This window comes from Alligator sinensis, unplaced genomic scaffold, assembly GCF_000455745.1.
Source record: "Alligator sinensis unplaced genomic scaffold, ASM45574v1 scaffold722_1, whole genome shotgun sequence".
Lineage (NCBI taxonomy): Eukaryota > Metazoa > Chordata > Crocodylia > Alligatoridae > Alligator > Alligator sinensis.
The window spans coordinates 873996-886298 of record NW_005842345.1 but is presented as its reverse complement, the minus strand read 5'-3'; the positions used below and the strand labels follow the sequence as shown (position 1 = coordinate 886298).

The following is a 12303-nucleotide window of genomic DNA, read 5'->3' as shown; positions in this document are numbered from 1 at the left end:
AGGTGCTGCTGGGCCTGGGGAAGGGAGGCTGGCATGGGCAGCTCCCTTCTGCACCCCATGCAGCAGGAGATGCTGCGCAGAGCAGCAGGGAGTATTGGTAGCAGGGGGCATTGCAATGACTGCGCCTGCAGCCTCTGCCCGCAGCGCCACAGCCGTGAGCTCTGCGCCCCGAGCAGGTCTGCCAGCTACAACCCCACCACAGCCGGCCCCTGCCTTGCCAGCAGGGAGGCTATGGACAATGCAGCAGGGATCCATGCTACTGCCTACACGCCAGGGCTGGGAGTCTATCACCCTCCACGGGTGCTTAAATCCCTTGGGGATGAGACAAACAGCGGCATTGTGCAGAACTGGAGCGAGGCAGGCAGGGCTCCCTGCTCTGCTGCCTGGAGCCAGGCATCAGCCCTGCAGGCCAGCATCATGAGACCTGGCTCTGTTCATTTAGGCCACTGGCTTCGCGTCAGCGCGGACTGCAGCTGATTTCAAGGGGAGTGCAAGACGTCTTGCCGGCTCCCTGGAGACCAGCCCTCGAGAGCACAGCGTGTGGCTCGCAGAGGCAGCAGGCATGGGCGATTTATCAGGAGGTGCTGCAGTGCCGAGACTCCCTGCCCTGCACTGTGCTGGGTGGGAGATGGGGCTTAAGAGCTCTCTGGCCATGCCAGGCTGGGCCGGTGACATAGGACAAGGCAGGAAGCAGCACATGAATCAGCCCTGTCACTAGTGGCAAGCTCAGTCTGCCCCCTCACATGCATCTTGGTGTAGGCGCAGTGCAGGGGCACACGCTGGAGCAGTCCTCTGGGGCTGCTCACAAAGCCAGGTGTTGCACCACAACTGGTTCTTAGCTCAGGGGGGTTGTGGGCAGCTGGCCCTGCAGGGGTGCTCAGACATGCTAGGTCTGGCTTCCATCACGAGCCCGATGCCAGGCTCCATCTTGCACCCTTTAGTCATGTGATTTTGTGATTGCTTGCTGCCGCCAGGCACAGCAGAAGGCAAACTCCATGCAGGTCCTGGATAACCTTGGCATCCATCGGGTGCAGCACCCATATAACAGACGTAGCTCGATTGACAGAGCTCCTTGTCCTGCCACCACCTGGCCCTCCCCACAGCTGAGCTGGCACTGGGTTAAGTTACAGCGCGCTGGATTGGGAGGACTCTTGCCAGCACACAAAAGGTGTGGGCTGGGCATGTAGCAGCTATAAATAAAAGCACCTGCTTCCCCAGCACAAAGGATCTGTCACTGCAGGAAAGACAATGGTAGGGGGCAGGATGGAATCAGACAGGACATAAACCCCGAGACAAATCATGTGGCAGATCACGGGGTGATAGAGGGCAGACAGCTCTGCACAGCCCCGGTGCCCCAGCTGCCACAGAGCAAGCACTGATCCTGCTCGCAGGGCAGCTTTAATCCCTGCAGTCTCTCAAAGCTGGTTGACCTTCACCCCAAAGGCTCTGCAGTGCTCCCATCTACCAGCTATGCAAGCCCATTCCTACCTGGCCAGGGAGGCATTGCCAAGCTCCCAGCCCCGGTGCATCTGCAGTTATCTGGTATGTGCCCAGGCCAGAGGAACCAGCCCCTGCAGCGAGCAGTGATTCACGCAGCACAACTAGGTGAGCAGGCTGGCACTGCTCAGATAAGTGCCGCACCCTGCCAAACTGATTGCTCTCCTGATTTGGTTTAATGGGGCACAGTTGCTTCCAAGCCAGGGCAACCTGAACCTGATTTAAAGGCACCTGGACCAATTTGCTTTGTCCGCTACCTACTCATCCCGCTCAGCCAGTGAGAACGAACAGCATGGATGCCTCTGTGCTCTGCCACCTGAGCATCCCTCCAGGGGCAGCTAACAGAGTTCTACCTGCCCCTGTGAGATGTGGGGAAACTGAGGCATGGCAGCTGGCAGACAGCTTTGTCACAGGTTGAGCAGTGAGTGGCTGGGAGAGTGAGGGACAGGGTCAGCCCCACAGGCCTTTTGCTGCAGCTGGGCCTGGGCTACAGACCAGCATTTCTTGTCATGCAGAGCACTGATGCCTGAGGCCCGAGCATATCACTCCACACATTTCCCAGCCTCGAGTCCCAGGCTGCTGTTTTTCTTTCCCCCACCCTGTGTTGAGCAAACGCAGCCCTGTCCTGCTTTGCAGAGCAACACCCTGCTAAGAAGCAGGGTGTCCTGGCAGAGTGCCACCTACCCCTGCCGCCCCAGGGGACTGGCCAGGGGCAGGGCTCCCATGCCTCGACACATCCTGCTTGTGCTCAGTTGCCCCTGCTGCCTGCTGGGATGAGCCGGATCATCCTGATTTGCACCTACCCACAAGATCACACACAGACTCCACTCTGCCTGTCCTGCCGCCGAAACAAATGCTGCCTGGTATCTCCAAGCTCTTAAGCCCCCCCACCCCGTGTCCTCTCTCCAATCTGGCATCTTGTGCCGTCTCTCTGTCAAAGCTTCCTTAGCCTGATGAAGGGTTTTTGAATCCGAAAGCTTGCTTAATAAATATTCTCCAACTATTTGGGTTGGTCTAATAAAAGATATCAAATTCACCCAAGGAACCTTGTCTGCCTGCAAAGGCTCAGGCACTCTGCAAATGGTAGAGGTGAGAAGGAATACTCCCTGACAAATGTTTCAGGTGCTACCAGGCAGTGGGATGCTTGATGGCTCAGGGTCTTACACATAGACTGCACACGCTGTGCTGGGCTCCCCTGGAAGCCTCCAAGGCAGGAGCACCAGGGGCTTTGGGAGCATTAGGCTGCAGCTCCTAAGTGCAGCTTTATGCACCATCTAGGTGCATCTAATGCTGCCTGTTGGTTCCCATCAGTAACTAGTCACCTGGGTAACTAGTAGTATTCCAGGTAACTAGTATTACTGGTGCAGCTGTCTGGCCGAGTCCCCACTGGTCTCCTGTAGGGCTCTGTACAGGGATAATTTCCCTCAGAGCAATGTTCCCTGTGCTAGCAACTCCTTTCAGGCTCCCTGCACATTTGCAGGCTGCAGAACACATACCACACACCCATTGCAGCTGTGCCCCACACACCTGGGCTCTGCCATTGCACATGCGTGTTGCATGTATGTATTATGTCTGCTTCACACACCACGTGGACTTTACACGCAGTGAAGCACGTGCATCAATGCATTATGGGGCTTCTGGAGCATTGGATATTGGCTGTGGCTAAAGGGTGAGAGTTCAGCTGGGGTGCCCGTGTGCTCCCGATGGCACTGAGACTCTCCCAGTGCCTGGCTGACAGGTCTTGCTCTAGTCTCTAGATTTGGGGCCAGGATGGACTGTGGGGTTGACTGGCAAGGGTCCTCATTGGATTCCTTCCTTTCCTGCCCTGTTTCCTAGGACAAGCTGAGCAGCCTCCCTAGTGCCTGCCCCTGCAGTGGCAGGGGCACTGAAAGGGCCTTTGCCTCCCCAGGGCATACTGGGGCGTGTGTGCAGATTGGGTGCTTTGTGGCTGTGGCGTGAGAAAAGGAACGGATGTGTACGTGGACTGTTTCAGCTGAGATTTGCTTGCAAATGCCGGGGACTAGACTTGACCTGGGGAGCTCATCCAGGTCTCTGCTCCCAAACACGCATGACTCACACTGCAGCTGGTATGCACAAGGCCTGTGTGCTCTGCACACGCCTGCCCGTAGCATGCCCACGCACCACACAACACAAGGTGCTTATGTTCTTGGGCCCAAGGCATGCCCAATTCATTGCAGGCATATGGGCTCAATCCCCTTCCCGGTGTCACTGTAGCCCATGGTCACCTCACTGCACCCTGCCATCCACACTAGGGAGTCAACAAGGTGCTTTGGAAGTACACTGGGCAGTGGTGTCTGGAGCGACAATGGGGCATTGGGAGCCCTCTGGACTCAACCGCTGCATGCCCTGGATTGCTCCCACCTGCCTAGCCCCTGCCATGCCAGCCCCAGCCCCCCACCTTCTCCCTGCTCACACTTTCCCGCTTGCTCTGCTGCCAGCTTCAAAACAAACTCCCCTTTCCCCCCCTTTTTATGTTTTGCCTCTTGGCTCGGAGCCCCTTCCCTCCCTAGCGCCATCTGCCGCGAAGCTGTCCCATCCGCGGCTTGTGATCCACTCACTGGCACGGACACCTGCAAGGTGCCGTCTGCTCTGTCAAAGCGTGGTGTGGGCTGACACCCGCTCTTCAGATGGTGCCAGGGACGGAGATGGAATTAATTAGGGTGCAGTGAAGGGAAAGGGAGAAAGAGAGAGAGCCACCCACAGAGACGCACACAGAGGCATGCACACATAGACACAGGCATGCACACACACGCATATAAACACACACAAGCACACACACATGCACACAAGCAAAGGGGAAGAGACAGAGACTGATGGAAAGAGAGAGGAGGAAAAGGCCAGGAGCAGCTTCCTAAGTTCCCCCTGTCAATGTGCTGCTCTGTGAATTATTTCCATGGGACTGGCTGGTCCCTCCTGGGACAGAGTCCAGGCCCCTGCTCCCTGGGCAACCCTAGCACAGCTGGTCTAAACGCACAATCCAGTTCAGTTTTGTATCCCAGCCCTCCTGCTCCGCAGCACCCAGAAAAACTGCTCCTGACCAGCCGGCATTCACTTGTAACCGGTTTATACCCATCTGCTTTCACACCCCAGCAGCTCCAGCTGCAATCAGGGTCCTCAAGCGCAGGGTGCTGCACAGACAGAGATGAACTGTGCCTCTAAGCTCCTTGTTGAGATACAGCTGTGCCAAAGAAGTTACCAAGGGGAAGTGAGGCACAGGAGAGCACTCTCCATGGCCAGCAGTGGGCTGCTGTTCCTCTAGGGCTCTATCCCAAGCCCAGGCAGCTCACGATCTGTGCAAGATTCGCAGCGATGCACCTCAGCTAGTGTGTTAGCGTGCCCCTTAGCTGCTGTTTTGTAGTCTTGCACTGAAGGAGTTAGGACTGACGTTTGCTCTCTCTTTGCTCTCCTGGTAAAAGGGTGACACCAGCGTCTCCCATGGAGAGAGGCAGCTTTGTCACAGCCCAAGGCTATGGGCTACATGTTGAACCCGTTCAAGTCCTGGGGGATCTTCCAGTCTGATCAGCCAGTCTGATGAATGGAGCAGCCTCCCTGTGCTTGGGGTTTTGGCTGCACCAGTGGAATAAACTCTGACCCCTGAGTCTCCTCTCTCTGCTCCCCTTCCTCCTGTGCCCCATAGGAGCCAAGTGACCCAGACCATGGAGCTGCTCTCCACTCCCAAAAACATTGAGATCAACAACATCACATGCGACTCATTCCGCATCTCCTGGGCCATGGACAAGGGGGACTTGGAGCGGGTCACTCACTACTTCATTGACCTCAACAAGAAGGAGAACAAGAACTCCAACAAGTTCAAGCACCGGGTGAGTGTGGGGCAACACGTGCATGGTGGGGTGGGATGTGGCATAAAACTGGAGCAGTCATTGGATGCTTGTGGATACTTAGCAATGCCCTCAGCCAAAGCAAGTTCTCTTTGGAGCACTCAATCCAGCCATACGCCCCATGGCAGTGCTGCCAGCCAGCTGCGAGCTGTTATGAATGGCATGGCTTGGTGTGTGCATCACAGAAACCTCCAGCTCTGGCACTGGCTAAGCCCCCTTACAGCCAGCTTGTATGGAGGAACTGGTCGGTGGGTGGGTGGCTTATGGAGCCTTGGAAAAGTCCCTTTAGGATAGGGGCCAGCATCATGGATGGGGTCAGAATGGGAAGAGCTGTCTTTTGGTGCACATCATGAGTAACTAGGAGAGTCAGGTTCAGATCCAAGCTGCACATCCCAGGGACGGAGGTCAGGGCCCTATCCATGGTGGGGAAGCATGGGACTGTGCGCAGGGGGCAAAAAGCCCGCCCTGCCCAACTCTGCTCCAACGGCCAAAGGTTACACCCAAGGCAGGGGCCAGGTCAGTGCACCCTGGAAGAGTGTGCCTGCTCCTGTAAAGCAAGGGGGAGATGGGGTAGGGAGGCAGCTGGAGAGGAATGCTAAACATCCCCTCCAAAGCATAGCCAGAGGAGACGTGAAGCAAATTACTCACTCTGCCTTCTCCCTCTGGAACCGAGTCACTAATTCGGGAGCTTTTTAGCGGGATGGTTGCCACGGTGATGCTATTTAATGCTTAACATTATATTTTTCCTCCCCAATAATAAGCTTTTTTTTCCCCATGTCTCCTGACTCCTGAGCATTTGCTGTTGCCACAGAAACAGCACAGCACTGAAGCAGTGTTTTCGTGGCCTATTGACACTGCAGTTTATGCCCTTAAACAAAGGGGGTTGTAGGACCCTTTGGGGCTGGGTTCTCGGTGTTCAGGGTCCCATGCAATTCCTTTGGCCCATCTCCCTGTGCCTAAGCAGGGCGCTTAAAACCTGTCCCCAGAGCCTGAGGGCATGTAGAAGAAGTGGCAGCCGTCTGCAGGGCTGAATACGACGCCAGTCAGCTCTACAGTATGATGCAGCATGCACCAGCAGTGACTGTCACAGTGAGGTGCAGTGTAGGGGCCCAGGCTAATCAGTATTACAGCATCCGGCAATAACAAATACCAGTGGAATAAACACTACGCTATTCAGGAATAGCAAACAGCATAGCAGCCAGTACTACAGTCATGAGTAATACATACCACAGCATTCTGCAGCAGCAAATAGCAGAATCATGCATACTACACTAGTCTACAGTAACAAGTCCTGCGATGAATACCATGGCAATAGAGAGGGAGCTATCTGTGTTAGTCTGAAGTGAGGCAGAAGGCAGGGTAGAGAGGCACCTATAGATGAACTCAGTAAGACATATATAGATATATACCACTGCAGTAAGCATTACAGTATTCTGTAGTAATGAATCCTGGTGTAAGAAATACCACAGCAGCAAAACCTAGGGCATTCTGAGCCAAAGAGTGCCATCCCGATACATCACTCTGCAGGAATGGGAGCTAGAGTATTCCACAGAAATGAGCACCAGGCTAGTAAATGCCACAGCACTTCATGGTCACAGCTATGGTAGCCACAAATGCTGTAGTACCAGACACCGTGGTACTACAGCAGTACTCAGGGGATGGTGGGGTAAGGCTAGAACGTGGTAGCATAGGGCATTCTGCACAGCAGTGTCTGGCCATGGGGCATCGGAGGCAGAGAGCAGCTGTAGCAGTTCTTGTGCAATAGGGCACATTGCCCAGACCCTGCCCTGGCTCTATGGCAGTCTGTGAAGCTGTGGCTACTGGGGGCAGCATGGCCTGCCTCTATTCATTGCAGTGAGCCTTGCAAGGCTGCTCCAGGCAGGTCCTTCCAGTCTTGGTCTGCAGCGGGGCTGTGTGCCAGGTCAGCCTTGTACCACGCTCTGCAGCTTGCTCCTTGAGAAGGGTGTGGGGTGCTTGTCCTGCCTCAGGCCTGGGCCTGGAGAGAGTTTTGCATGTGCCCTTGGCTTTTGTCCTTGAGCAGGATGTTCCCACCAAACTAGTGGCCAAGGCAGTGCCGCTGCCCATGACCGTGCGGGGCCACTGGTTCCTGAGTCCTCGGACCGAGTACAGCGTGGCGGTGCAGACTGCTGTCAAGCAGAGCGACGGCGAGTACCTGGTGTCCGGCTGGAGCGAGACGGTGGAGTTCTGCACAGGGGGTGAGTGTGTGGGGATGCTCAGCTGGGCTCCAAGCTCACTGCACAGCCAGGCACCCGGCTGCACTTGGTTTCCTGCCAGATCCACGGGGGCTGGCACAGAACGGCTGCCATGTGCTCAGCACCATATGCTGCCAGCTTCCCTTTTCCCTCTATAAGCCAGGGGAGCAATGGGGGGACTACCGCTGTGGGAGCCCCCCCACCGAGTTTCCCCTCAGGCCCCTAGCCCTGCAGCAGCAGCATGCTTTGCAGGGGTCCTTCTTGGCATGCCACACTGCTCATTAAGCACTCATAGGCTCCTGGCCTCCAGCTCCTTGCTGCAATAGTTTAGCAACAGGCAGCCCATTTCAGCCTGGATTTTTCTACGCAGCAGCAGATGGAACCAGGAGTAGGAAAGTGGGGAGCAAGGTGGGGGGATTGTCCTGTGCCGAAGGCATGTGAAACCCAGAACCATTTGGAGGCAGCGAAGGCAGAGCAGAGCCTGTTGGGGACATGGGAAGGGGAGTGGAGAGCACTGCCTGGCTGGTGGAGCAACAGTGCAAGAGTGGGAGGCAATGGGTGTGAGAGCTGGTTGCAGCCGGAGTGGGGAAGGGGAACCTGGCTGCAGCCAGCTGGGGAAGAGGTCAACGGACTGGCCGTACTGATAGCAAGTGCCTCCCACCCCATGCAGATTATGCCAAGGAGCACCTGGCCCAGCTGCAGGAGAAGGCAGAGCTCATTGCCGGCAGGATGCTCCGCTTCTCTGTCTTCTACCGGAACCAGCACAAGGAGTATTTCCAGCACGTCAGGTAAAGTCCAGCTCGGTGTGACGCGGACCATGGCCGATGCCGTAGACTGGGGCCAGGGCAGGTTCTGGGCCAGCCGGATGTCTCCCTGTCTTGCTGGCAGGGGCACAAAGTGCACGCAGCCAGGGCTGCAGGGCAGGTTTCTCCTCTGGCTATACCCACTGGGTCCTGCCTGCAGTAGCTCTGCTTCCTCCCTTCCCCAGCATGATTAAATCCAGGTGTCCTGATTGCTACATCTCATCCCTGCCCCTCCCCAGAGCAAGGAAGACAACCTAGGCATCCTTTCTCTTAGCCCCATTTTAGCCTCTGGACCAGTGGTTCGCAGTCTGCAGGGCCGACAAAGCTGTAGTCAGAGGCCTGTCAATCACAATGAGCATCTCCCTTTGCAGTGACAGGCTGGGTACTAAGTGGGGGGTAGTCCTCCTTCAGGCCCGAGAGCTGGAGAACCCCTGCTTGAGCCCCTGCCTGAACTAGGAAGGGGACCCAGGAGTCCTGACTCTGGTGCAAACAGCATCTGCCACCTGACTTCCTCGGGACTGTGCCAGGGTAGTCCCTAGTTTCTAGCAGGGCAGAGGTTGTCTGAGCCATTGCCTGTGACAGCCTGTGGCTTCTCCCCCTCCTCCCAGGCTGCACTGTGGGAATGTGATGAAGCCGTCACTGAAGGACAATAGTGGGAGCCATGGCTCGCCCACCAGTGGCATGCTGCATGGCATCTTCTTCAGCTGCAACACCGAGTTCAACACGGGGCAGCCCCCGCAGGACTCGCCCTACGGCCGCTACCGCTTCCAGATCCCGGCCCAGCGCCTCTTCAACCCCAACACTCATCTCTACTTTGCGGACTTCTACTGCATGTACACGGCCTACCACTACGTCGTCCTGGTGCTGGCGCCCAAGGGCTCTGCCGGCGACCACTTCTGCCAGGAGCGCCTGCCCCAGCTGGACATTTCCTGCAATAAGTTCCTGACCTGCTCCGTGGAAGACGGGGACCTGGTGTATCGCCACGCCCAGGACGTCATCCTGGAGGTCATCTATACCGAGCCGATCGACCTCAGCCTTGGCGTGCTAGGCGAGATCAGTGGCCACCAGCTCATGAGCCTGTCCACGGCCAATGCCAAAAAGGACCCCAGTTGCAAGACGTGCAACATCAGCGTGGGGCGCTAGCGACTGGTGTGGGGAGAGCGGGCAGGCAGGAGGGCGTGCGTGTGGGAGGGAAGGCAAGGCTGTGCTAATGAGAGGCCCTTGGCAGCGGACACGGGGGTGGCTGGGCACTGGGCAGAGCAAGCACCATTTAGGTGGGGCCTGGCTCTGGCTTCTCTCTCTGCGCACCCCACTCTCCAGTGTAAATATGAACTCTGCAAAGGACCACGGACCCATGGGAGCGGCGTACACAGGACCTTGGCCCAGGGGTGAGGTCTGCTGGCCCTGCTCTCTGTTGGCTTGTGTAGGTGCAGCCCTGCAGCTAGGAGAGGGGGAGCCCCGATCTGATGTCTTTGCTCAGAGCGGAAAGAACCCCCTGCCTGGGACCTCGTGCATGGGCCCCCGCTGGGAAGACTGGGTCTCCATCCCTGGGAGTGGAGCTGGACAGTGGTACTTTCACACTGGAAAGAACAAGAGCAGGTGCTGGCACTGCAGGACTGCAAAGCTCTTCCCTCCTGCAGCCAGCACCCTCCTTCCTCTCTGCCTCCCCCTGGCCTCCCTTACCCCTTGTGACTACCCTGTTTTCCCCAGCTCCTTTTGCTGAATGCCCAGGTGCACCGGAGTCTCACCTGCATGCAGATGCCCACCTGGGCAGCTCTTTAGAGGTGCAGTGCTTAGCTGGCACCTAGGTACTGGGGTTGCACCCCGCAGGCCCGGCCATGGAGTCTGATCCCAGAGCCCCCTCAGCTCTTGGGGAGCTTGGGAAGGAGCTCCCTGGCTCTGTACCCCACTGGCCAGCGCCCTGGGGTGTGACAGCTGCCTGCCCCAGTTCTCTCCAGGGAGGTGTGGGCAGCCCCACTGCAGATCCCAGCAGGCCTGTGGCACTCCAGGGGTGTGCTGGAATTCAAGTGGGCGGCTGCACCCATCTCGCTGGTGGAGCCAAGCCCTGCCTGGGGGCCCCCACCCACCCAACCAGGCAGCAGAGGAATGCTGTCTGCCTTGGCTATGTCCCAGAGTGAGCCCCAGCTCCTGGGGTGGGGGAGAACGTACAGGCTCCCTGTTCATTCACCCCACCTTGGAACAACCCCCTTACCGGGGGTGAATATCACTCACCTGCTCTTGGCTCTGTGCAGCGAGGTGCCTGGTGCTCTCTGGGGCTACTTGCTGATCCCAGCCCATCCTGCCACTACCCTGATGCCTTGCAGGGAGTCTGCAAAGCAGTTTGTCCCCTCCCCAGCATCGTGCTGACCTGCCCATCACACTTGCCCACCTGTGGTGTCTCCCCAGCCAGGCCAGCCCCACTGTTCTCCCCCTGTCCAAGCTCCTCTCTCTTCCCTGTATAAATAGTGCTGGCTTCTCTGTGCTGCGCTGTGACTTTAGCTTGCAGGACAGCCTGCCTGCACATGGCCCCTCTGCCTCCCGCCATGCTTAGACATGGCCCTCAGCGCTGGGACAGGACAGCAGGGTTCAGAGAGTGCCGCTTCTCATAGAGCTGCCACTGTGCTGGGGTGTAGGGGCTGCACATGCAGCAGGGATGGGTTCCTGCCAAATTTTCTGCATTTGCAAAGGAAATCACCCCATGGAGGGGCCTGCAGGGCTCCCCAGACTGGCACAAAAGCACCACTCACTGGGAGATGCTCCACAGTGCCTCAACCCTCATTGCCATCTGGCTACTGAAGGGCTTTCACTGGGAGGATTGGAAAGTAGGACCTTCCTATCTACAAGCCTGAGCCGTGGATCCCCACATCCAGGATGGTCTGGGCTCACTGACCTTTTCCATGGACCAGACACTTGCTGGCAGTAAAGTTCCTGCAGGCTTCTGGTCATCAGCCTCCCCAAAGAGGTACCAGTGGGGTATTGCCTGCTGTCTAGAGATGCAGCATGGAGCGTGTTTATTGAGGCAGTCCTTAAGGTGATGCTTGAGCCTTGGCGATGGATGGGGGAAAGGGACTCTGCTTGGGAGTGCCATCACGTTCTCATTCTCCATGGCGTTTGGGGTGCCCGCCATGTCGTGCAACCAGCCGTGCTGTGTTTGCCATGTGCTGTAGCAGTGTTGTGCTGTGTGTGCTGCTGCCATGCAGTGATTCGGGCCTTGCCTTTTTTGACACTAGCTTTTTGGTTTTCCCCTCCTCATCCTGCAGAAAATCCAGGCGTGTGCTGACTGAACTTCCCATGGGGATGCTGCCTGCACTGAGGCTGCTGCTGCCCACAGCTGCACGTGGTTTCCTGGACAGTGCCATGATACTTGGACATGCCTGGCTCCCCAGGGATGCCATGTCCTAGGAAGGCTTTGCTGGCAGTGGGCTGGATAGCTCCCGCCTGTAAGGGCCAGGGGTGAGCAGCCAGGCCCTCCTGGCATGACCTCCTGTCAAAATGTAGCGTGATCTTCTCCTGGGGACAGGGAGAGTCAGCCTTCCCTGGGGACAGGTGGAGGAGGGTGACAACCCACCTCTTCTGGAGACAGCTGGGTGAGCACTTTTGTCTCTCCCAGGAGGCAGGGTGGCAGAGGAGGAGGGTGTGAGCTGTGCCTTCAGGCGGGGTGGACGAGGAGGGTCAGAGCTGCCCGCAAGCTGGCAAGTGCGGCTGAGGAAGCCTAGGTTGGCATCAGGGAGCAGGGAGAGAGCATGGTGTGAGCTCCATCAGTGACTTCTGCAGCAGAGAGCCTGCGAACCAGAATCCATAGGATGCCCCAGCTGAATGCATGGCTGGGGACAGCAGTGCCCACCAGCAGTGGGGGAGAAGCCTCCCTTCCACTCAGAGCAGATTCGGGACCCATTTCCCTGCCCACAGCATCAGCTTTGGAGCCAGAAG

General features: G+C 57.4%; 2 protein-coding genes across 2 annotated transcripts in view; one reads left to right on the top strand and one right to left on the bottom strand.

Moving 5' to 3' along the window:
- Positions 1–1574, bottom strand: part of POLR3D (RNA polymerase III subunit D) — a 17798-nt gene extending 16224 nt beyond the window's left edge. Inside the window, exon 1 of the mRNA XM_006028905.2 lies at positions 1489–1574. Within this exon, the coding sequence (XP_006028967.1) occupies positions 1489–1529 (41 nt within the window). The 5' untranslated portion in view covers positions 1530–1574. The remainder of the gene's footprint in view (positions 1–1488) is intronic.
- Positions 1–12303, top strand: part of PHYHIP (phytanoyl-CoA 2-hydroxylase interacting protein) — a 16732-nt gene extending 4429 nt beyond the window's left edge. The window contains exons 2-5 of the mRNA XM_006028907.3: positions 5156–5339; positions 7399–7573; positions 8241–8358; positions 8982–12303. Coding sequence (XP_006028969.1) covers positions 5175–5339; positions 7399–7573; positions 8241–8358; positions 8982–9516 — 993 coding nt within the window. The 5' untranslated portion in view covers positions 5156–5174 and the 3' untranslated portion in view covers positions 9517–12303. The remainder of the gene's footprint in view (positions 1–5155; positions 5340–7398; positions 7574–8240; positions 8359–8981) is intronic.